General features: G+C 44.5%; 1 protein-coding gene across 1 annotated transcript in view; it reads right to left on the reverse strand.

Moving 5' to 3' along the window:
- Positions 1-23,111, reverse strand: part of ZFC3H1 (zinc finger C3H1-type containing) — a 62,035-nt gene that overhangs the window by 26,539 nt on the left and 12,385 nt on the right. The window contains exons 3-16 of the mRNA XM_038756055.1: positions 22,097-22,513; positions 18,613-18,677; positions 14,295-14,493; positions 13,660-13,883; positions 10,917-11,040; positions 9,275-9,372; positions 7,739-7,948; positions 7,334-7,498; positions 5,509-5,613; positions 3,313-3,450; positions 2,963-3,084; positions 2,408-2,554; positions 876-1,050; positions 270-401 (exon numbers count right to left, since the gene is read on the reverse strand). Coding sequence (XP_038611983.1) covers positions 270-401; positions 876-1,050; positions 2,408-2,554; positions 2,963-3,084; positions 3,313-3,450; positions 5,509-5,613; positions 7,334-7,498; positions 7,739-7,948; positions 9,275-9,372; positions 10,917-11,040; positions 13,660-13,883; positions 14,295-14,493; positions 18,613-18,677; positions 22,097-22,513 — 2,321 coding nt within the window. The remainder of the gene's footprint in view (positions 1-269; positions 402-875; positions 1,051-2,407; positions 2,555-2,962; positions 3,085-3,312; positions 3,451-5,508; positions 5,614-7,333; positions 7,499-7,738; positions 7,949-9,274; positions 9,373-10,916; positions 11,041-13,659; positions 13,884-14,294; positions 14,494-18,612; positions 18,678-22,096; positions 22,514-23,111) is intronic.

The following is a 23,111-nucleotide window of genomic DNA, read 5'->3' on the forward strand; positions in this document are numbered from 1 at the left end:
TTAGAACAGTGCTTGGCCTATAGTAAGCGCTTAACAAATACCATCATCATCATTGTTATCATTACTTCTCAAAAAGATTTATAATGTGAATGTCCTGGGAGTCGGGGAGAAGAGAGGTCTACAAACATCAAAGTGATTTCTCCTCACCGTTCAGTTTCCACAGCAAAATATTTTTATGCTCATTTATTCCATTCCCCCTTACCTCCAAATATAAAAAAATATTTTCCACTTCAAATAATTACAAATATAGTAATGTTTCCGTGTCTTACTCCAAGGTGGTCTTGTTCCAGTTTCCGTTTCCCTATTTCTTTACTAGCCACTGCTTTTGCTCGATAAAGCTCTTCTCCATATTTTATTGCCAGTGCTTTCTTTACAGTAACTCGCTGTTGAACTCTATGAATCTGAAAGGATAATCAGAACACTAAAGCGCTATACATTTCAAAAAGTAGCTAACAACCTAAAGTGTGTGTGGGGGGGGAAACTCTGTCTAAAGTTTAAAAAATGGGTCTAACACTTGAAGGCTCATTAAAAATGTGAACTTGTAAAAAATCTTTTACCAAATATAAAGAAATTATAGCTCTGCATTACTTGACATATTTAAAGTTTTTTTTTTTACAGGTTGCTGGGAAATTCTAAAGCACTTTAACCAACTCTAATTATGTGGGGCCATGAAGCCCGTTATTGGGTAGGGACTGTATCTGCTGCCAAATTATACTTTCCAAGCGCTTAGTACAGTGCTCTGCACACAATAAGCGCTCAATAAATATGATTGATTGATTGATTGAAGGACATCATTTAATGGAAGTGGAATGCTTAGCAGAGTAGGGTGGAGGCCTGGAATTAGAGCAAATTTGAATTTGAAAATGCACTATTACTTGTTCCTGAAGCTTTTTTAAAAACATTCTGTTGGCGTTAAGTATCTTCTCGGTTGCTTGAAGCTGTTCCGTGAGTTTTGTAATCTTTGTTTCCGCATTTCGAACAGATTCTTTTTTCTTGGCCTCTTGCTGCAAGAGATTCTTCAACACAGACTCATCTTTCAACAGGAGAAGCCTAAAGAAATAGTTTGACTTTAAAACAAACTACACTTAAAAAGGTTACTGCAATAATTAATACAGCCTAATCCCTACTCCAATTTAGCTCAAGAATTATGTCTGGCATAGACTATATTGTCTTATTTGAGTACCATTCATTCTGATATACAATTCAGAAGAACATTTTTCTGGAGATTATTTGCTAGGAAAACGTCCAGACAAGAATGCTTCAAGACCACAAAATTCAAATAGCCTAAAGAGAAAAATGACTACCTGCCAACCCAGGATGATTATGGATACAAATGGTGATCCACAGAAAAAACACAATTTTTGACAGATCTCGGAACACATCCAGTGAGGGTCATTATTAGATCCTGGCTTTGGAATTTTAAATTATTTTAGGAAAAACAAAAGTGGTCAGGCTAATCACATGAAATACATTTTCACTGATAAGACCACCTGTTGGATTAAGTAATATAAGCTTGGATCACCACTATCGATACTTATGAGGTGGCCGAAAAATTAACACACTCTTTTTAAAGAATCACTGGATTCATTGCAAGGCAGATAAACAAACAATCCCCAGGCTATTTTACATTTTAAAAACTGCCACAATTAAAACTCCAGAAGGACCAGCATTTTTCACATTTTCACTGTATCTCATTGATATTTTCAATTTAGTCACAATTCTATTAGCCAGATTTACTAAATCATTAAAAAAAAAAGGTACGGTCCGGGAAAAAAACCCAACACAGATGCTAAAACATGGTTTTTGAAAAATGGCAATGCAATTATTCATTTTATATAATATCCCTTAAGAACAGGGGCAAATAATTAGGTTAGAATTCTAATGCAAACTTCATTAGTCAAAGAAAAACCTATGATATTTATGAATTTTTTTCAAATCCACTTCCTTTAGATATAATTTCTATTCAACACTTGTTATAGGGCTGCCAATCAGCATAAATACATTTTTTTTTCTACTAGAATATTTGGGGTTTCATTTCTAAAACAAATCAGTATGTACCCTTAATCCACAGAAAAACTCCCCACTGATTAGATGTTCTCAGTTTTCTAAATACAAGTCCATAAAGCAGTCTTTCCCCTTGAATATCCATACTTAAGTCTCAAAAGCACAAGGAGCAATGCCAATCTTAACGGAACCAGTATAGTGCTATTGCAGGCTGGCCTCATGTTGACTTAATTATTAACTTATCTATTGATAAACTTTAGAGATTGTTGTTCTAAAAATGGAAGATTGTTTAAATATTACTTTTTCCAACTATTCAAACCTCTGAGGTTGATCATAAAACGAGCTATTTTTGAAGGCCACTAGATCTTAGATCCAAAATGAAGCAGAGGAAAATGTGACTTACTTGTGTTTCTTAAGCTTCGCTTCAGCTTCTGTAACCTGTTTAGTAACCATTGCTATTCTACAAACCCCATCAATTTCAACATCAGAGTTTGCAGGGGATGAACTGGTCTTCAGCTGATCAGATTTTATTAAACGTTGCTTTTCACGACTATAACAAGTTGAAAAAAGCGAGTTAATTATTGCGATATCATCAGTGTGTAAATACTGTAATTCATAAAACCCATCACCAAGCAATTAGAAATCACTTCTATTTTTACAGTAAACAGCAGTTTGAATCAACAACAGAATTTCTACATTCACAGAGACCCCCTATTTTAACCTTTACCGGGTTACTTAGATTCAGTCTCACTTTCGTTGAAGATTGTTCCCTAAAATCAATTCTTCTTTTCTCATGTTTGCTATCTGAATAAGGTAGCAATTTATTTTTCTTTGCGCCTGAATATAAGGATTATAAAATCACTTCACTCGGTTCAGTCTAAAATAAATCCTTCCTCAGTCGTTTCCAACAGAGGTTCAAGTACTTGATCAATTGACTGCACAAAAATGTCGCCCTTACCTGGCAATCTCTTCCTTTAACAGCCTATATTCCATCTTCTTGTCTTCTGGTAACGCCTCAGGAGTTCTCATGGGATCATTTTCTTTTTCTGCTTTTGGAGGGGCTTTGGGCTTTGAAGCCTGCTAATGGGGAAAAAAAAATCTGAGTCACCTTCAAAATTAAGGGCCGTAATAAGAAATATCATATAAATAGCAACAATACTTTAAGTATCTCTACGCTTAATGTACATGGGTTAACAATGCCAGCAACTTAAATGCCTTGCTCACATCTTGTTTGTTTTTCAAACAGTCCTCTGTTTAGAAAGGACAATCAAATGCTCCCTTTTGCCTTACTTCCCATCTCCTACTTACCTCCGCCGTTCGTCTTGCTTCCTTTATCATAGATTCCAGTCCTCCAAATACACTATTTGTTGAGTTGGAAGGTTCACCGTCAGACTCGCTATCATCAGAACCATTGAGGGTCACAACCACGGATTTATGTTTAGGAAGCTGCAATGACAGTCCATTTGTTATGCTAAATGGCAAGCGGACATATCTAGTCTAACGGACAACACTTTGATTTTACTCCCAATTAATCGTGTCCTAGTTATGTGCCAATCAACGGTATTATTTGAGCACCTTCAGTGTACCTAACACTGTGTTAAGCACTTGACAAGAGACAAAAGACAAATTGCTGTGCCCAAGGAGTGTACAGTCAAAACCCAGAATCAATTACTGAACAAGTGCCTAAATAATGGAGAATGTAAATCAACAGAGAAGCAGCGTGGCTCAGTGGAAAGAGCCCGGGCTTTGGAGTCAGAGGTCATGGGTTCAGATCCCGGCTCCGCCAATTGTCAGCTGTGTGGCTTTGGGCAAGTCGCTCAACTTCTCTGTGCCTCAGTTACTTCATCTGTAAAATGGGGATTAAGACTGTGAGCCCTGTAACCTCCCCAGTGCTTAGAACAGTGCTTTGCACAGAGTAAGCGCTTAATAAATGCCATTATTATTATCATTATTATGAATGAACTACAGTGCTAAAGGGGTCAAGAGTACACAGGTAATGAGGTGAGATTTGGGAGAATATGAGTGGTGAAAGAGAAGAATTCCTCAGAGAATCCCTCCTAGAAGCGGTGGGATTTCAACAGGGCTCTGAAGACGGGAAAAGCGATGGCCAGCTGATTTGAAGTGGAGTTCCAGGGCAGGAGGAAGGCTGTGAGCCACAGGTCAGAGGTGGGAGAGGTGAAAGAAAACAAGACTCAATGACATTAACTTAGGAGGAATGAAGAATACCAGCTGGGGTTGGACTGGGACGAGAGCTGACAGCGTATCTTAAAGCCAAGTCTGGAGTTTCTGCTTGGCAAAGAGAGGACTGGGGAGCAGCTGGAACTTATAGGAATTGAGAAATAAGTGCAGAATGAGGTTCTAGGGAAATTACTCAGGCTGAAGAATGAAGCGTGAACTAGGGCGGGAAAGAGCTGAAGGCAGGGAATGCAGTGAGGACACTGACGGAGAAGACTAACAGGGATTGGAGGAGTTCCTGAACCAGGACGGTGGCCACCTGAATGGAGCAAAGGGGACGGACCTGGGAAACGTCATGGAGGAAACCGACCGGGTTTAATAATAATAATAATAATGATGATGGCATTTATTAAGTGCTTACTATGTGCAAAGCACTGTTCTAAGCGTGGGGAGGTTACAAGGTGATCAGGTTGTCTCACGGGGGGCTCACAGTCTTAATCCCCATTTTACAGATGAGGTACTGAGGCACAGAGAAGTTAAGTGACTTGCCCAAAATCACACAGCTGACAATTGGTGGAGCCGGGGTTTGAACCTCTGACTCCAAAGTCCATGCTCTTTCCACTGAGCCACGCTGCTTCTCTGTTTAGCGACCCACCGAGTTGACAAAGAGTGAAAACTGAGCTCCTGGGCCAAACATGAATTTCTACTCTGCTCTGAAATCACTACTGGGACTTCTCTTCCATCTTTGAAAAATTTTGGTAATTGGCTTGGAAAATGAACTAACTGCCTTCACTCCGATGGGACGCCACGGCTCACGTTCCGAAAACATGACGATAAAACCAAGGATAAAAGATGAGGGATCTATGGTAGAAGAAAATGATCGCTTCTTGTGTGTGTTGCTTTTTTAAATCTCTCTCAAAATGCCAACACACAAAGGCACTAATTATCACGCTTATGTTTGGGGAACACAATTGAACATAACAACAGTTCCGGCCCTTCAATGGGCTATACTTTCTAACAATTGCCTAATTACTAATATTAACAACGATACCTTGGTCTGTTGACGCTGTTAATTATTACTGTCGGGAATTCACTGTTACCTTTCTACCTCCATCCACACAGATTTCAATTCCTTGCGGGACGGGCCCTGGGTCTGATCCAATTATACTGTGTCCACCCCAGCGCTTAGCACAGCGCTCCGTACATAGTAAGCGCTTAATACCCTAGCCACCGGTGATGATGGGAAGAGGAGGTCGGGGAAGAGTGGAGGAGGGGAGGGCGTATGGTTTGCATGGCCCAGGGAGAAGTGGACAGTTTCCAGAGAGCTACCATCATAGTGCCGCCAATGCTGTCACTTCGCGGTCCAGGGCCACACGGCTGCAGCTCCAGAGATTTGGTAACTTCGTCGCAGATCTTCCGAGACGCCCTCGCCACCTGATGAGGCAGGGGAGAGGGCCTGATTCAGCAACACACACTCTCCTTCGCCGCAGGAATCACGCGTCACACGGGGTTCCTCTTGGAACCAAATGTGGCGGGTGAGGGGGCCGCCCGCCTGGGGACTCAGAACTGAGGGCATCACCATTGGCTTCACTTTTACAGCAGGGAATGGGGTGGGATGTCGCTGGGCCATCCTGCCCCTTTGAGCTATAAAGGTTCCCAAGTGGGAGCCAAGAGAGGGTGGCTTTGGGCCCACAGGGTGAACTCAAACTCTTCTGGGCATCCCCCCACACACACCGCCCGCACCCAGGGAGCAGCAGGCGCTTGCCCACAGGGGCCCAAACCAAGCCCCGTATGCACGGATAATGGCCATGGGTGGATTAAGCACAAAGCTGGACAGCATGGAGGAAGGGGACGACTTCAGGTGTTGTGCCACGTATCTACCCACTTATCACGGGCTCCCACGCGTGCCACGTCTGTTTGGAGCGCCAAGTTAAGTCGTAGCAGTGGCAGAAGGGAAGCTAGCTCCAAGTTCGTTTTCTTTCTGTTTCCCCCTCAGTGTCTGTCTGTGTTTCCCTCTCCGTCCCTTCTCCCCTACTGTGGCCACCGTCCAGATCCCCCCACCCACCCCTTCTTTGCCCAGCTTCCCTGCTGGGACTGACGCAGGTGAAAGTTTCCCGCAGAATCGGCCTCGTGGGCTGGGCCAGAGCGGGAGCACGGTTAGGGGCCAGAGCTCAGCCCCCGCTTCCTCCTCCTCTGCCAGGTCGGCGGCTTTCCAAGCCGGGGGAAGGAGGAGTTGTGAGGCTGGGGCGGAGGCAGCCAAGTGCACGGAAGTACCTTGAGAGAGGGGGATTCTCTGCCCTTTGGCTGTGCAAGGGGTGGAAAGCCCTTCCCCTACATGGTTCGGGGTGAAGGTTTCCCAGGCAGGAGCCTGGCTCCTAGGAGTCTGAGTCGCTGGCCTTCTGGAAGGCAGCACCCACACACTCTGCCCACTGGAGATCCCTAGGTGAGCTGCCTGTTGCTGCTATCAGGAGCTCGAGAGGGGAACGTTTGTGGATAATTTTGTCTCTTGACCCTCTTTCCTTCACCTTCCTTTTTCCTCTTGCTTCCCTCCCTTTCCCCTCGCTTCTCTTTCCCCTCCTTCCTTCCCCTTCCCTCCCTCCTCTCATTCCCCTCCCCTTCCCTTTTCCCACCTTCTTCCCTTCCCCCTCATCCCTTTGTCCCCTTTCCCCCCTCCATTCCTTTTCCCTCCCCCTCCCCTCCTTCCCTTTTCCCACCTCCTTCCCTTCACCCTCATCCCTTTGTCCCCTTCCCCCTCCATTCCTTTTCCCCCTGCCCCCCTCCATTCCCTTCCCCTCCCTTTCTCCCCCTCCTTCCCTTTCCCCCTCCATTCTTTTCCCCTCCCTTTCTCCAGCTCCTTCCCTTTCCCCCCTCCATCCCTTTCCCCTCCATTTCTCCCCTTTCCCCACTCCATTCCTTTCCCCTTTCTCTCCCTCCTTCCCTTTCCCCTCCTTTTCCGTCCCCCTCCCTTCTTCTCCCTAACCCTCACTTATCCCTGCCAGTAGCAACATCTGCTGCTCTAAAGCAGCCGTGCTCTGCGAGCCGTAAAGGCACATGTCGCGTGGGGGTTCCCACAAGCATGGCTTTCTACAGGCTAGGATCCCTTCATGTGGAATGCTCTCTAAATGACCTTAGTACACAAGATATTTTTGCTTACCGAGATGACAGTTCGCGGAAGCCTCGGTCCTCTGTGAAACTTGGGGTTCTGTACCCGAGGCTGGGACACGGTATTAATACTGACAATAGAAAGATTACTTCTTGGCACAGGATGAGAATTGTTTGGAACCGGAGGGGAAGGTGGGCCACTATTACTGGATGTCTCCTAGTGGGGGGAGAAAGGTTATATCAAGGTGAAGAAGCAGTATTGAACATCTACATTTTTAAAGAACCGAATCTACTTGACTTCAGTCGGCTGGGCTACTGAATCTAATCTCGTTCTCGTTCCGGAGAGGACGCCCAGTGAACTCTAGCTAAGCACTCCTCGCTGATGCTGAGTAGAGAAACGAATGTCAAAGTAAACCTGGCTCAAGATTGCCATCTTGAGCTCCGGGTTTCTACTTACCTCAGACTTAAATGCCCTTTTATTAGCGAGAGATTTGAGGAGTTCCTCTCGGAGGAGCATTTCTTCTTCTTCCTCTTCATCTGCAAAAGGAGGTTTCGGTGGCTGCTCGGGATCTTCGGGGGGAAGGGGTGGAAGAGGCGGAAGAGGCGGCAGAGACTCAAGGGAAATGCAGACCCCTTCGAGATAAGGCTGGTTCAAAGGTGGTATGGCCTAGAATCATTTAAAAAGGCAAGGAGGTTTACACAGTCACCCTCGTGACAGGAGTTACTTAAATAATACTTAATCACGGACGAATGGCAAACTTTGCTTTGAAAAAATACTTTGGAATAAAATTTCACGTCACAGTAGCCTGACCCTCAATCTGCTCTGAACGAGGGGTGCCTATTTGATGTACCAATGACGCAGCTTCTGTGATACTTCAGGATACGGAATGGGTAACAACTGGCAAGATTTGTTGAGGAAAGCAATGGGGAGAAATCGGCCGAATTAAAGATTTTGACCACTTTGCTGTCTTTTTTCATCTGATCGGGCCTACTCTGTGCGTGCGCAAAGGTTGGGATTCCGAAAGGCAAAACACGTTCAGCACAAACTACCCTTCCATGCCCGGAGGGCAATGTCCATTACGGCCCGCCTTCTTTACCGCCCCTGCCTCTGCCCCTTGCTTCTTGATCGACGTCCTACAGAGGACTCTCTGGTGTGGATCCAGAGAAGATCCCTGGGCAGGCCAGCTAAGAATGGGAATTAGCCTCCCCTGCTGCCTCCACAGTGAGCCTGGACGGAAGAAGACGGGAGTAGGAAAGAGAAGGTCAAACGGTGCTTCCCGCCTCCATCTTGCTTGCAGGGATTTCAAACTGCGGGCGGCTACGAGGGCCAATTAATCACCCTCCTTACTCCTCTCCAATTGTTCCTGTCCTCCCATGCTCCAATGCCGCCACTCCAAATCAGAGATCTTGGTTAGATGCTGAGAGTATTTGTCTGGGTGTACTGGCCAAGAGAGTGCGACCGTGTGTGGGAGGAAGCAAGTGTGGGACGAATGAACCCCGTTTCCATCATCCTGAGAAGCAGCATGGCTTAGTGGGAAGAGCCTGGGCTTGGGAGTTAAGGGATGTGGATTCTAATCCCGGCTCCACCACCTGTCTGCTGTGTGACCTCGGGCAAGCCACTTAACGTATCTGTGCCTCAGTTACCTCATCTGTAACATGCGAATGAAGACTGTGATCCCCACGAGGGACAACTTGATTTCCTTGTAGCTATCCCAGCGCTTAGAACGGTGCTTGGCACATCATAAGCACTTAACAAATACCATCATCATCATTATTATTATCCTGGGTGAAGACGGGAAAGCCTTTAGAATTCATTTCACTTTCATTTCCAGATGTCAATGGGAAACCATTACAAACAGCACCCACTGAGTTACCGGAAGGCCTGGTGACGCTTTTCATCTTTTCCCATGCCTTAAAAACCGGAAAGTTTTACCGTGAAATAAAGACACTAAGTTAAGTTAAAGGAAGTAGAAATCATTAAAACATTACTCACTGAAACCTGAGGTGGTGGAGGTAAGGAAATGGGTGGTACTGGAGGAAAATAACCCAACGAGCAGTCAGTGAAGAAAGGCGGCTGCATTGGCGAAGCAGCTAAGGAAAAATATATTCCGTTATTGCAAGAATGCTTTTATAGAATTACTCCAACAGAAACAATATCAATCAATGGGATGTACTGAACACTTACTGTGTACAGAGAACTGACCTAAGGGCTTATAAAATGAAAATGACACTTAAATGAGAAGCTCAGCAAGGCGAATGAGGATCAGTGGAACCTAGATTGGACAATCCAGGCCTCTAAATCCACCTGGCAATCAAAAACGCCACTTCTCACCCAAAAAAAGGCAAAATCACTAGCCCCTTCCAGTGGCTTCTAGACTGTGAGCCCGTTGTTGGGTACGGACTGTATCTGTTGCCGAATTGTACTTTCCAAGCGCTTAGTACAGTGCTCTGCACACAGTAAGCGCTTGATAAATATGATTGATTGAATGAATGAACGAACGAATGGCTCTTCTCCCCACCCAAGCAGGAAGGCAATACGTCAGTAGTAGCAAATGGGAATGTGTTGGCTGCTAAGGTTGCATTTTTGGTGGTTTGTTTTCAAAGCACTTGTCTTTTTCTAGTATCATTTGCACATAGGCAGCACAGAGTTCCAACAATTCCACTGTTGTTGTCCCCGCCTAGCAAGACAACTGGTGGTCAAGGGGGCTAGTTGGAGGCCGAGACCTTCATTGGCCTGCTTAAATGAAATGCCAAATTTCTGTCTGCAGTCTTCACTATTCCCCATCCTGTCAATCTTCAAAATAATGGAAATAATCGGGGGGGGGGGGGGGGGCATCTGAACATTTCTTGTCTTAGGGCTCATCTCGTGTCCGAAATTCAGAGTTGGTCATTTCTTCCATGGAATAAACTCAGGGGGAAACTTGGGAATTCCAGAAAGTGAATGCACTGCCCAAGGGATGGATCACATTGTGGGTCAGAGCGTGCTGTGAAATTTCAACAGCAACACTAGTACTGGTGACTAAAACACAGTGTTCTGAGAGAAGCAGCGAGGCTCAGTGGAAAGAGCCTGGGCTTGGGAGTCAGAGGTCATGGGTTCTAATCCTGGCGCTGCCACTTATCGGCTGTGTGGCTCTGGGCAAGTCACTTCACTTCTCTGTGCCTCAGTTACCTCATCCGTAAAATGGGGATGAAGACTGTGAGCCCCACGTGGGACAATCTGATCACCCTGGATCCCCCCCAGAGCCTAGAACAGTGCTTTGCATGTAGTAAGCGCTTAACAAACACCATTATTATTATTATAGGATTCTGAGAAGCAGCGTGGCCTAGTGGAAAGAGCACAGGCTTAGGAGTCAGATGAACTGGGTTCTAATTCTGGCCCCATCACGTGTCTGCTGTGTGACCTTGGGCAAGTCACTTCTCTGTGTCTCAGTTATCTGCAAAACGGGGACTAAGACTGTGAGCATCCACCTCAGTGCTTAGTACAGTGCCTGGCATACAGTAAGGATTTAAATACCATACAGTCCACTTATTTTCACTTTAAGAATCATACTGGGATCTCCTAATCAGGTGACATTATTTTATACAGGCACCTCAGAGACATGAAAATGAAAAACCTCAAAAAACTGGAATCTTACCTGGAGAGTTTGTTTCACTATCTGTATCCATAGCGACTTCCTCATAGTTGTCATATTGATAGATGCCTCCCGCACTTTCTGGTGGCTGCTTATCTAAAGAGCGTCTCAAGTCTGTATCTAAGGACTAAACACACAGAGCGAGGCCTGCTTTGAACCGAACTTTAGGACAAAAACTTAAAAGGGGATTCTACTTTATTGCAGGAACTGAACGCTACGGGAACAGTGATGTACAAGTAACTATTTATCCATCTACATTGGAAGGAGTCACTTGGATTTTGGAAGCAGAATGTCCCATAGGAAAGCTTGGATACCATATACTAAGTACTGTACTGGATACTACTGGGACCTAGTAAGTACGCTGTTTATGAAGACAGGCAGAGCTTTTTTCCCTATTACAAACGTACAATTAACTATTTATCCATCTGCACTGGAAGGAGTCGTTTGGATTTTGGAAGCAGAATGTCCCATAGGAAAGCTTGGATACCATATACTACATACTGTATTGGATACTACTGGGACCTAGGAAGTATGTAGTTTATGAAGACGGGCAGAGCTTTTTTCCCTATTACAAACGTACAATTAACTATTTATCCATCTGCACTGGAAGGAGTCATTTGGATTTTGGAAGCAGAATGTCCCATAGGAAAGCTTGGATACCATACAGTAAGTACTGTACTGAATACTACTGGGACCTAGTAAGTACGTTATGAAGACGGGCAGAGCTTTTTTCCCCTATTACAAAGGATTTGGCACTGACGCCTTCTGGCTCCAAGCCTGGGGGAGTGGGAGAGAAAGACTGTAAAATTGGCTAGAAATGTCGATCCTGGAGATTGGAAATGGGAGACGCCCAACAGCTGTTTTAATAAAGGCAGAAACAGCTTTTGAAAAATCTCTTGCCTTCCCCACATCTTTTTCTAGCTTAGAAGTTTGCTCTCCTACTGAATGTCCAGGCAACGGGGATCCACTGGGTAGGTTTTTCAGCTAACCATTAAGGGATTCTTTTAGAGAGGCGGGAGGGAAAAAAAAAACCTTAGGTACCTTCTCTGTAGAAAATCCCCAACGGAAAACTCCCAAACTCCAAAAAATCTGGGTTTGTGCCGATGGCCCTGAGCAAAGACTTTACCGAAGGTGATTTGTCAGAGTGGAATAGGATGGGACTGAGTGAGTTCTTGGAGGATGAAAGGCAGAAAGTTTGGCAGCTCCAATGTGAAAAAGCTGCTTCCCACTCATACAAACAGTCCACTAGCCAGAACCAGCCTTCCAAAACTAGAACTGAGTAAGTATCCGTCATGGGTGCCTCCCATACTGCTGAGTAATTAGCCAATTCCCTGAAGTAAACTATATTGTTTAAAGACACCAAAAGTACAGCAAATTTAGCCTGCTGTCCCTCCTTAATTATCTTTGGGTTTGTTCAAACACCATAATTTCTCCATTACAGCAGGGATGTCAACTCCAGCTAAGCAAGCTCTGCAGTTCAGGAGGGCAATGCAAGAAGGGATGACCTCAAGTTTGGCTCCCCTGGTCAGCACGTCCTCCTTGGCCTATTTTGAGGACGTCACAAACCGTGGCACGTGCGCAACGGCACAGGGCTAGGTGCTAAGCACATATTTCCTCCTTTAGTGGACACCTCTCACCTCCTCTCTGGACTTCTTATACTTATTCCACTGCCGCACACCAAAACGTTCCCTGGCTCTTTCCTGACACTCAATTCCCAATCCCCTGTCTACCACCAAGTCCGCAGTACTGGAATAAACTTTCTTCCCTTTCATGATTCAGTCTCAAAGCGGCTCTTATTCCATTTCGTTTTAAGACGGTCCACATAAACAGATATTACGTCACAGTTGTATTTAAATAGTCCAGGCCCAAAGGCGTAAAGCACAGAAAACTCAAGACTACAATTAGGAATGCTCGGCAGCGGGCATATGCAATCTGTTGCTTTCATATGCCATTCACCAACACGAACGTGTATCCAGCACCGTTGACTGGTACTTGAAAGCAAACAATCGAAGTAGAAGATGGGGTCCCTGCCCTGAAGGAATTTACAGTCTTTCGGGAGGAACTTACAATCCTCGTTTGTAGAAGACGGGGTCATTGTGGCAGGGAATGTCACTGTTCTTACTGTGTTGTACTTTCCCAAGTGCTTAGTACAGCGAGGAATTTACAGTCTTTTGGGAGGAACTTACAATCCTCGTTTGTAGAAGACGGGGTCACTGTGGCAGGGAATGTCACTGTTCTTACTGTGTTGTACTTTCCCAAGTGCTTAGTACAGCGAGGAATTTACAGTCTTTTGGGAGGAACTTACAATCCTCACTTGTAGAAGACGGGGTCACTGTGGCAGGGAATATCACCGTTCTTATTGTGTTGTACTTTCCCAAGTGCTTAGTACGGCACTCTGAGCACAGTAAGCACTCAATAAATACAACAGTGATAAAATTGATAACCCCTGTCAGGAAGCCTGATGGCAGTCCAAGAGTCTTGAACCATCTGGCTAGTCGTCATAGTATTTCTTGTCAATAATGGATGACGACGGAGCCGTTTTAAGTACGTCATCACTCATACAAATTTTCATAACTAAGAGCAGACTGCTGGAAGATAACCCGCGCGTCAGGAAATCCACTAAACCCCAGGGTTTCCTTAGGCTACGTCTATTCCCAGACAAGCTCTGGGAAACGGGAAATATATGGAGGGAGCATTTGGGCAAAGATTGTTTAAAATTTTGAAGTACATCACTTGCATGCCTCACCTTGCTTCTCGATCTCCTCTTTCCCCCAACTAACTTCATGAACCGGTTGTACTGCTCCTCTTGATTTGAGAGATCTCTGATTTTTCTTATTTCCTCTTCTCTTTTTCGTCTTTCTTCTTCTTCGGCGTGTTTCCTCTGATCCTCTTCTTTTTGCCTCTCTTGCTCTTTTTGCATCTGCATTTTCTTCCATGCCTTTGTCTGTTGTTTTCTCAAAGCTTGCTTAGCTGTAAATGAAAAACATGCCTAGAGTAAGTACACCGTAGGTATTTGTTAAGCGCTCACTGTGTGCCAGACACTGTTCTAAGTGCTGGGATAGCTACAACCTGTCCCACGTGGGGCTCAGAATCTTGATCCTCGTTTCCCAGTTGAGGAAAGTGAGGGACAGAGAAGTTAAGTGACTTACCCAAGGTCACACAGCACACAAGTGGCAGAGCTGGGATTAGAACCCAGGTCCTCTGATTCTCAGGCCTACACTCTTGCCACTGGCTCACACTGTTTCCCTAAGGACACATTTCTGTGTCAAGGCCTTCAAAAGAATTCAAAAATCTACTCACACACTATACGAACCATACACATATATTATACAAACCACACCACAGTTGGATGAAAAATAAGTATTACACAATATAACTCACCTGTAGTGCTAACTTTTTTGGTTGAGTGTGTTTTTGTACTGGTTTTAACTTTCTGTTGCAAAGTCTTTGTCTTTGTCAACTTTTCCTTGCTTTCTTTCATCACCTGTTGTTCTTTCTGTTGCCATTTTTTGCTGGCAGACTGAAGGGCCAGTAGCCGAAGCTGCAATTCAGATAGCTCTTCTTCATCTTCACCAAGTTTCTTTACATAAAAAAAATTAACACAAGCTCAAAAAGGAAAATTTTCAAGTTTGACTAGGAAACATAGACTAATGTGACTGGAATGTTTTGTTTACACCACAAACATCTCGATCCAATATAAGGCGGAACTGCTATGCAAATAAAGAACAACGAAACCTGAGTGATTTATCCCCCTGGGCCACCGCAACTCAACAATGGTACTTCTAGCAAAAGCGGATACTGGTTCAAAAATAGGTCTAGCTGGAAAGCAAGGGACTCCAGGAACATGAAAGAAATAGAATGGGAACTAGAGGAAAAATACAAGACCTAGGATATGTAAGGATATGTGGGGGGAGGTGAAGAGAAAGAATGGTCCCGCAAACGCCCTTCCTAATGTTGCTTCCTTGAGGTCTACCCCCTGATCCCCTGGGCTAGAGAGCTTTGAGCACTCCCTCCAAAAACAGGTCTTCTCATCCTTGTCACTGTCCCTTCTTCGTAACCTGTAAAAACTCTGCACTCGGTACAGAAAATGGGCAGTAACGGTTTAGAAGGAGAAATCTCTGGGGTACTTGATTAGAAATGTTAGTGATATTAGGAGGTAGACAGAAAACTTGTCATTTGGAGCTCAGGGGCAGACCATGGGTACTGCCAAGGGAGGGGAAGGGCAGAGAAGAAACGGAGGAGAGGGGAGACAAGGAGGGAAGAGGAAAGGAAAAAGGGAGAGAGGGGGAGAAAAAGATAGGGAGAAGGAAGGTCGGGAGAATTCGGTACTCGCCCTCTCTGCCTCCCAGACTCTGGGGCCAGAAAGGAAGGTGTTTCCTGACACCCAACCCAGGTAGATGAGGCCTAGTCCTCCCAGGGAGCCTGGAGGATCCTCTGGGCAGCGGCAGTCAGCTGAATGTGTGCTCACTGCAGCCCTGTCCCCACCAGAAGGATGGCACGGGAGCTGTGGCTTAATAATAAAAATAATGACAATAATGATATTTGTTAAGAGCTTACTATGTGCCAAGCACTGTTCGAAGCGCTGGGGTAGATACAGGATAATCAGGTGGTCCCACGTGGGGCTCACAGTCTTCGTTCCCGTTTTACAGAGGAGGTCACTGAGGCCCAGGGAAGTGAGGCCCAGTCTTCGTCCCTCTTCTAGACTGTGAGCCCACTGTTGGGTAGGGACTGTCTCTATATGTTGCCAACTTGGACTTCCCAAGCGCTCAGTACAGTGCTCTGCACACAGTAAGCGCTCAATAAATACGATTGATAGATTGATTGATTGAAGTGACTTCTCTGACACAGCTGATACGTGGCAGAGCCGGGACTAGAACCCACGACGTGACTCCCAAGCTGGCTCTTGCCACTAGACCGCCCTGCCTCCTCTCCAGATAACTTTCCAGGCTACGCAGGCAGACCAGCAGCATGGCCTACTCAACAGAGCACAGGCCCGGGAGTCAGAAGGGCCTGGGTTCTACTCCCGCCTCCGCCACCTGAAGCAAGTCACTTCACTTCTCTGGGCCTCAGTTTCTGCACCTATAAAATGGGGACTAAGACTCTGAGCCCTGTGTGGGACAGGGACTGTGTCCAACCCGATTTGCTTGGATAATAATTTTGGGACTTGCTGAGCCACTACTATGTGCCAAACACTATTCTAAGTGCTGGTTCTAAGGGTGGACACAGTCCCTGTCCCACATAGGGCTCACACGCTTATCCCCATTTTGCAGATGAGGTAAACTGAGGCCCAGAGAAGAGCAGACGTGTGGCAGAGCCAGAACCCAGGTCCTTCGGACTCCCAACCCTACGCCCTATCCACTGAGCCACACTGCTTCTGTATCCAAGCTGTATCCACCCCAGTGCTTAGAACAGTGTCTGGCACATTAGGATGTGCTTAACAGATACCATAATTACTATCAGAAGGGGGTGAGGAAGATGAAAGGCTAATCCTCCTGTGGGCATAGTGAGAAGCAGCATGGCGCAGTGGATAGAGCCGGGGCCTGGGAATCAGAAGGTCATGGGTTCTAATCCCGGCTCCGCCGCTTGTCAGCTGTGTGACCTTGGGTGCGACCCTTCGCTTCTCTGTGCCTCAGTTCCCTCATCTGTAAAATGGGGATCGAACCTGTGAGCCCCACGTGGGACAGGGACTGTGTCCAACCCGACTGGCTTGTGGCCACCCCTGCGCTTAGTACAGTGCCTGGCACATAGTAAGCGCTTACCAAATACCATAATTATTATTATACGGTACTTTCCCGAGCACTAGGTCGGGGCTCTGCACCCAAAAAGTGCTCAATAAATACCACCGATTGAGGGTTGGGTCACGGAGCTTAGAGCTTTGAGCCAGAGCCCGGTGAGAACAGGTGAAAACAAGGCAAGCGGCAGGGTCAAAAAAGAAAGCCATCATTTCAGCTCCGAGAGGTGGGCTAGGCTAGATACCGCTGCCTGTCCTGTTCAAAAAGCCTCCCGTACTCCCACTGAGGCACGCAGGCTCCCCTCGCCCTGACCAGAAGGATGGCTGTCAGAGGACAACCCTCAAACACTGATCCTCCAAGGATCTATTGTTGCCCTGTCCCCAACACAGAATTGCATTTTTATGTTCTGAGGAAGTGGTAAGGCAATCGCTTAAATTCAAAGATGACAAAGATGTTATAGGGAAGAGGTTAGCAATTCACATCTGCTGTTCAAAGACTTACTGGGAAAGCAAAGGACTACTTCTGAAGCCTTCTTTTTCATTCTAAATACTAAGGGTCTTTTAATCTTTAAGGGCTGAGGGCATCTGTGTAGATTTGTCACAAAACGTGCTAGACCTTAATTTAGAATTCGGCATTATAAATGTTTAACCTTTTTTACAACTTGTTTTGCCCTTGGTACTTCAAAATACACTTAAAAAACCTTTTGCAATAAAGCTGAGATAAACTAAGGAGCAACACAAGATCAGTTGAAGTCTACTCTGTGCATCCAAAAATGGTCTCAAAGCAGGAGCTGTGCTTTTAAAGCAGAACCATGCTACACATAAAAAAAAAGCCCTTTTTTAAATGTTCATTAACACTGAAACATGATGCGGAAAGAAAAAACCTTTTACCCTCAAAGGAGCATCGTTAGATACTGAAGAGGCATTTAAAAAGAAAGATTTAAAATTGGGGCCCTCAAGCAATCTTAAAACTGCTGCATGTTCTTAAAACCTTAAAAAAACTGATAAACTTAGGTTATCACTAACACTTATTAACTACTTTTGTTTTGTGTCTCATCCATTTTAATCACCTAGACCAGAAATGAAGTGACATTTTGGTCTGTGATCAAATTTTTGCATCACTCAATTCTTGATCCATACAATGACCAACTGTATTTCTTCAGTCTCTGGAATAAAAAGATGATTTCCTCATCTGCGTTCATTTAAAATAAAATTAATGTGTTATGAGAATATTTAATGCTCTAGCAGAAAACCAAGAATTAGCCTAAAGATAAAGGAATATGGAAAAAGTTGCACTATTAAGAAAAGTAATGCACTCACCATTTGTAAAAAGAAACAATTTAAGGCAAAAGCAGAAATGGAAATTGAATTGTGCGATACAAATGACATGTCATTACTTTGGCTTACTTCTTAATTTACTAAGTTTCTCCAAAATCTATTTTACCAGAAAACCACCGAGAGTTGCTACTGCTTTGAATAAGAGGCTATTATTCACCTTCGTGCCTGAAGGAAAAGCAAATAGTACATTCTATTTACTAGTCCCAAACCCAGCAAAATACTTTAGAAAAAGCCTCATTTCAAGGACAGAGAGCTAAATTACCAATCAGATAATTCTGAGGCAGGAAGGAAAGATAGGCACTGATAAGATTCACCTTTCAGAAAACTGAAGAGAAAAACACTTTAAAAAGAGGCCAAAGCTGCTTTTCATTAAGATATTTCAACCTTACAAAACTATCACAAAACTGTCACAAAACTATTACAAAACTGTCACAAAACTATCACAAAATTTACAAAGCTGTTTTGTTTTGTTGTCTGTGTCCCCCCTTCTAGACTGTGAGCCCGTTGTTGGGTAGGGGCCGCCTCTATATGCTGCCGACTTGTACTTCCCAAGCGCTTAGTACAGTGCTCTGCACACAGTAAGCGCTCAATAAATACGATTGAATGAATGAATGAATGAATAGTCTTTACCTTTTCTGATAGAATATCTGAAGTGCTAATCTTCCGGGTTAAACTTGGCTCTTTGTCTTCTAAACCTTCAAAATAAAACAATCTTTTTTAATGTTTTAAGAATCCCACACAGTTAACAGTAAAAATAACGTTCAAGGAGGAAACCAAAATCAAAACCACCAGATGCTAGGCCTGGGGAGTAAAAAAGGATATAACCCTGGTAATAATGATGGCATCTGTAAAGCGCTTACTATGTGCGAGGCACTGTTCTGTGCGCTGTGGTAGATAACAAGGTAATGAGGTTGTCCCAAGTGGGGCTCAGTCTTAATCCCCATTTTACAGAGGAGGGAACTGAGGCACAGAGAAGCTAACTGACTTGCCCAAATTCACACGGCTGGTAAGTGGCGAGCCGGGATTAGAATCCAAGACCTCTGACTCCCAAGCCACTAAGCCGTGCTGCCTAGTCTCAGGGAATAATATTAATTCTTACCGAACACTAAGGGGCCATTAGATATATACTTCCACAGTTCAATACCAATACTGGCAACCGACACTCAATAATAGCCTTAGCCGGTCTGTGAAAGGTTATCTGATTTACTTTTAGGGAATGGCTTAAGGCACTGAGCTCATTAGGCTCATTAGGAACAAAGGGCAAAGCCCTTCCTTAGGAAGGATGAAAAACCCTGGAGAGAAGCAAAAAAGGGCAATTTTGCTTTGATTTACATACCTGCCACTTTTCTACGGTTACATGAGACACTCAGAAGACATGCTTTTATGATTTATGACCACATAAAGAGGGGAACAAATGAAGATGAATATGTACACTTAATTCTCCTCTAATGCTTTCTTTCGTGAAACCAGAATGCTGCTTGGGAATTACGGAGCCGCCTTCTAACTGCACGCGTCTAGCTGAACAAAACGTAACGCGACGTGAGAAGAACGTGCTGTGCCCGTCGCGTGGCCGACAGAGGTCACGGCCCGCGGGTTTTCCTCACTCGGGAATCATCAAGATCGCAACCCCCGCATCGTGTAGAAGAACTGCGTGTTGTTCCTTTCAAGATGTAAGTGAATTCGATATTCACAAAATACTCCAGGTAGGTCATTCCCACTACTATACTGGTGATGTGACCACCTGTTCATTTAGCAAGGGGCCCAGACAAATTCACGATTGATTTCTTTGAGATTTCTCAAGCAATCTCGTGACGTGCATTACAACACGCCACGGGGGTGAGGAAGGAGTGGAAGCATTTGGAATGCTAGAAACTTGCTAGGAAAAACAAATACCTACCTCCTTCCCCTCCCCACAGCACCCGTATATGTTTGTACAGATTTATTACTCTATTTTACTTGAACATATTTACGATTCTATGCTGAGAGCTCACCTCCTCCAGGAGGCCTTCCCAGACTGAGCCCCTTCCTTCCTCTCCCCCTCGTTCCCCTCTCCATCCCCCCATCTTACCTCCTTCCCTTCCCCACAGCACCTGTATATATGTATATATGGTTGTACATATTTATTACCCTATTTATTTATTTATTTATTTATTTATTTTGCTTGTACATTTCTATCCTATTTATTTTATTTTGTTGGTATGTTTGGTTTTGTTCTCTGTCTCCCCCCTTTTAGACTGTGAGCCCACTGTTGGGTAGGGACTGTCTCTATGTGTTGCCAATTTGTACTTCCCAAGCGCTTAGTACAGTGCTCTGCACATAGTAAGCGCTCAATAAATACGATTGATTGATTGATTGATTTTGTTAATGATGTGCATCTAACTTTATTTCTATTTATTCCGATGACTTGACACTTGTCCACATGTTTTGTTTTTTGTTGTCTGTCTCCCCCTTCTAGACTGTAGGCCCGCTGTTGGGTAGGGACCGTCTCTATATGCTGCCAACTTGTACTTCCCAAGAGCTTAGCACTGCACACAGTAAGCGCTCAATAAGTACAACAATGAATGAATCAAACAGCAAATCGATCATTTCGTCACACCTGCTGTGCTCACCTGCACTCACACCCTACCATTTCTGGCCCCCCGCTAATCTCGGTCTGCCCCGTCTCTCCAAGTGGCTCAGGCATTTCAGAGGATCTAGGACCATGAGGTGGCTCTGGTTGTGGTGAAGTAAACCCACAACTGACCCCAGATGACTTAATTGTTCTGCCTTCCCCGGTCACTCCCACAACTTAACACAATAACTGCTCTTGGTTGCCAACGACCCAGACTGGATTTTAAAGCGGGTCAAACTAAAACGACAACAGCATTCCTTCCATTCGTGATTCCTGGAGCCACAAGTGAGAAGGGAATTTAAACGCCATCAAATGACCTGGCCTTATTCCTTCCCGAATCTCTCAGTTCACCCATAACGTGAGGGTCGCATTCTCGATGGAATCCGTGTGAAGGAATGCTACAGTGTGCGCGGCATGCGCCTTGACGGACATCACATCTCAGACTAGCGAGCTGTTCGAAGAACATTCCCAAGCAGCATTCTGCAAAGAGAACTGAAATGTTCTAATCTGACAAATTTCAAATTCATCCCTTCGTATCCCACAAGGCAGCAGGCCGGAAAAGCACAGACAAATGATTAGAGGTTTGGGGGCTCTCGGCGATATCTACCCTTGCTTGGTTGTTTTTAAGGGGAATCAATCACATTAAATTAGAGTCCCCATATTAAATGCTATTCTGGAAGAGTCAGGGATGCAAGTTCAAAAGGAAAAAGGAAAGCAGCGCGACCCCTTTCAAAACCATTTTAAAATGTACCGATCAGTAGTTTGTGATAGTTTTCATTCGACTCAAATGTTCCTCGAAAATAAGATTAAAATACTGCTGCCTTGATTTCCAGCTCTTCGGGGGAATTGCGAAATGGGGGCTCAATCCGAAATGCTCCTCAAAATAAGATTAAAATACTGCTGCCTCGATTTCCAGCTCTTCGGGGGAATTGCGAAATCTCACCTTCAAAATAGATCTGATTTTCACACACAAAAAACTTTTAAATTCAATTATCTAAATCTTCCCATTCCAATGTATGATTTTGGAAGTAAAATTAAACCTAGGTACACGTTCTAAAAAGAGCACCTCTTCATTGAAAACATTAAATTCTGTGATAAATGCTGCTCTAGAGAAGATTTCTAAATTCCAAACATCAAAGTAGGCAGTATATCATGAATATAATTTACAGAAGAGCAAGGCCTATTGGAAAGGGCACAGGACTAGAAATCAGGAGACCTGGGTTGTAATCTTCACTCCTGAATGACCTTGGGTACGTCAACTTCTCTATGCCTCAATTTACTCACCTATAAAGTGGTTATAAAATATTTGTTCCCCCTCCCCCTTGGGCTACGAATCCCGTGTGGGCAGGGACTTTACTCAATCCAATCTACCCCAGGGCTCAGTACAGTGCTTGAAACATAGTAAGCATTGAACAGATACTATTATCATAGTTTCTAAAACATGAAATCTCAGCTAGACGTAATTCCTGGCAGTTTTACTAAGAGAACACTTAATCCGGTTACCTTGACTGGATTCCGAAGGCTCAGATTTAAGTGACAGCTGCTTGGCTCTGTCTTTAACTTTTTTCAATCGGTTTTTATCTCCTGGCAAAGTCAATTTCTGCCTGAGAGGTTTCAGTTCAAATGCCTGAAAAGTTTTAACTGGTGCTTTCTCCTCAGGAGATACTTCTTTCACCGGGTCCTTGGTAATACTGTCATTTTCGCCGGCTGTTTGGTCCTCGGAGATTGAGATTTTAGCACGGTCATACGCATTTTCTTCTTTGTTACTTAGAGCCAATTTTTCATCTTTATTAATACACTCAAGCTCCAGTTGAATCTGCTTATATTTCAGAAGCAAATCTTCAAAACTCTCTTCCCCGCCGCTTTCATTTTTGTTTGAATAATTCTGTTTCCTGGAGGGAGATCTTCCAAAACTTTTGGCTGAGAAGCATATTAAGGAAAACTTCCAGAGAGTCAAGATTTCAAAACTTTACACGCTGGATTTTGGGTGCATCAACTGTTCTAAAATCCTCTGGCAAGAGGTTTCTAGGAAACTGCCACAATTATGATTCAGTGCTAAATACTCATTTTTTTCCTACACTTTCCACCCACATTTAACATACTTCTTCGCCACCCAAGCTTTCTTCAGCTTAGCATGGCGCAAAAAGTACCTGCACATGTGTAAGTCCATGCATGTAGAGATACATATACATGGGTGTGTGTACACACACACCAACACAATACTATTACTATTGCACACTACTATTAAGGCTTTCAGTCCCTTCTTACACACCATTTTTCCCAAGTTCATTCAAACTACCGGCTGTAGTAATTCATACATCAAGAGAGCAAGGCCTTAACTGTGATCCTATCACTGGCTGAGCAGCAATCACATCACCAGAGAGCTGGCCGGGCTTGTCATCGACAAAGCGGCACCCGAGGCCAGGCAGATTTGGCTACCTAATAGATCTAGCACGGTGGCCTTTAGGACAGGATGCTTTATTTACCGGAGTGGCAAAGTGCTTCAGAGGGCACTGAA

Source organism: Tachyglossus aculeatus, chromosome 14 (assembly GCF_015852505.1).
Source record: "Tachyglossus aculeatus isolate mTacAcu1 chromosome 14, mTacAcu1.pri, whole genome shotgun sequence".
In the NCBI taxonomy this organism is placed as follows: domain Eukaryota; kingdom Metazoa; phylum Chordata; class Mammalia; order Monotremata; family Tachyglossidae; genus Tachyglossus; species Tachyglossus aculeatus.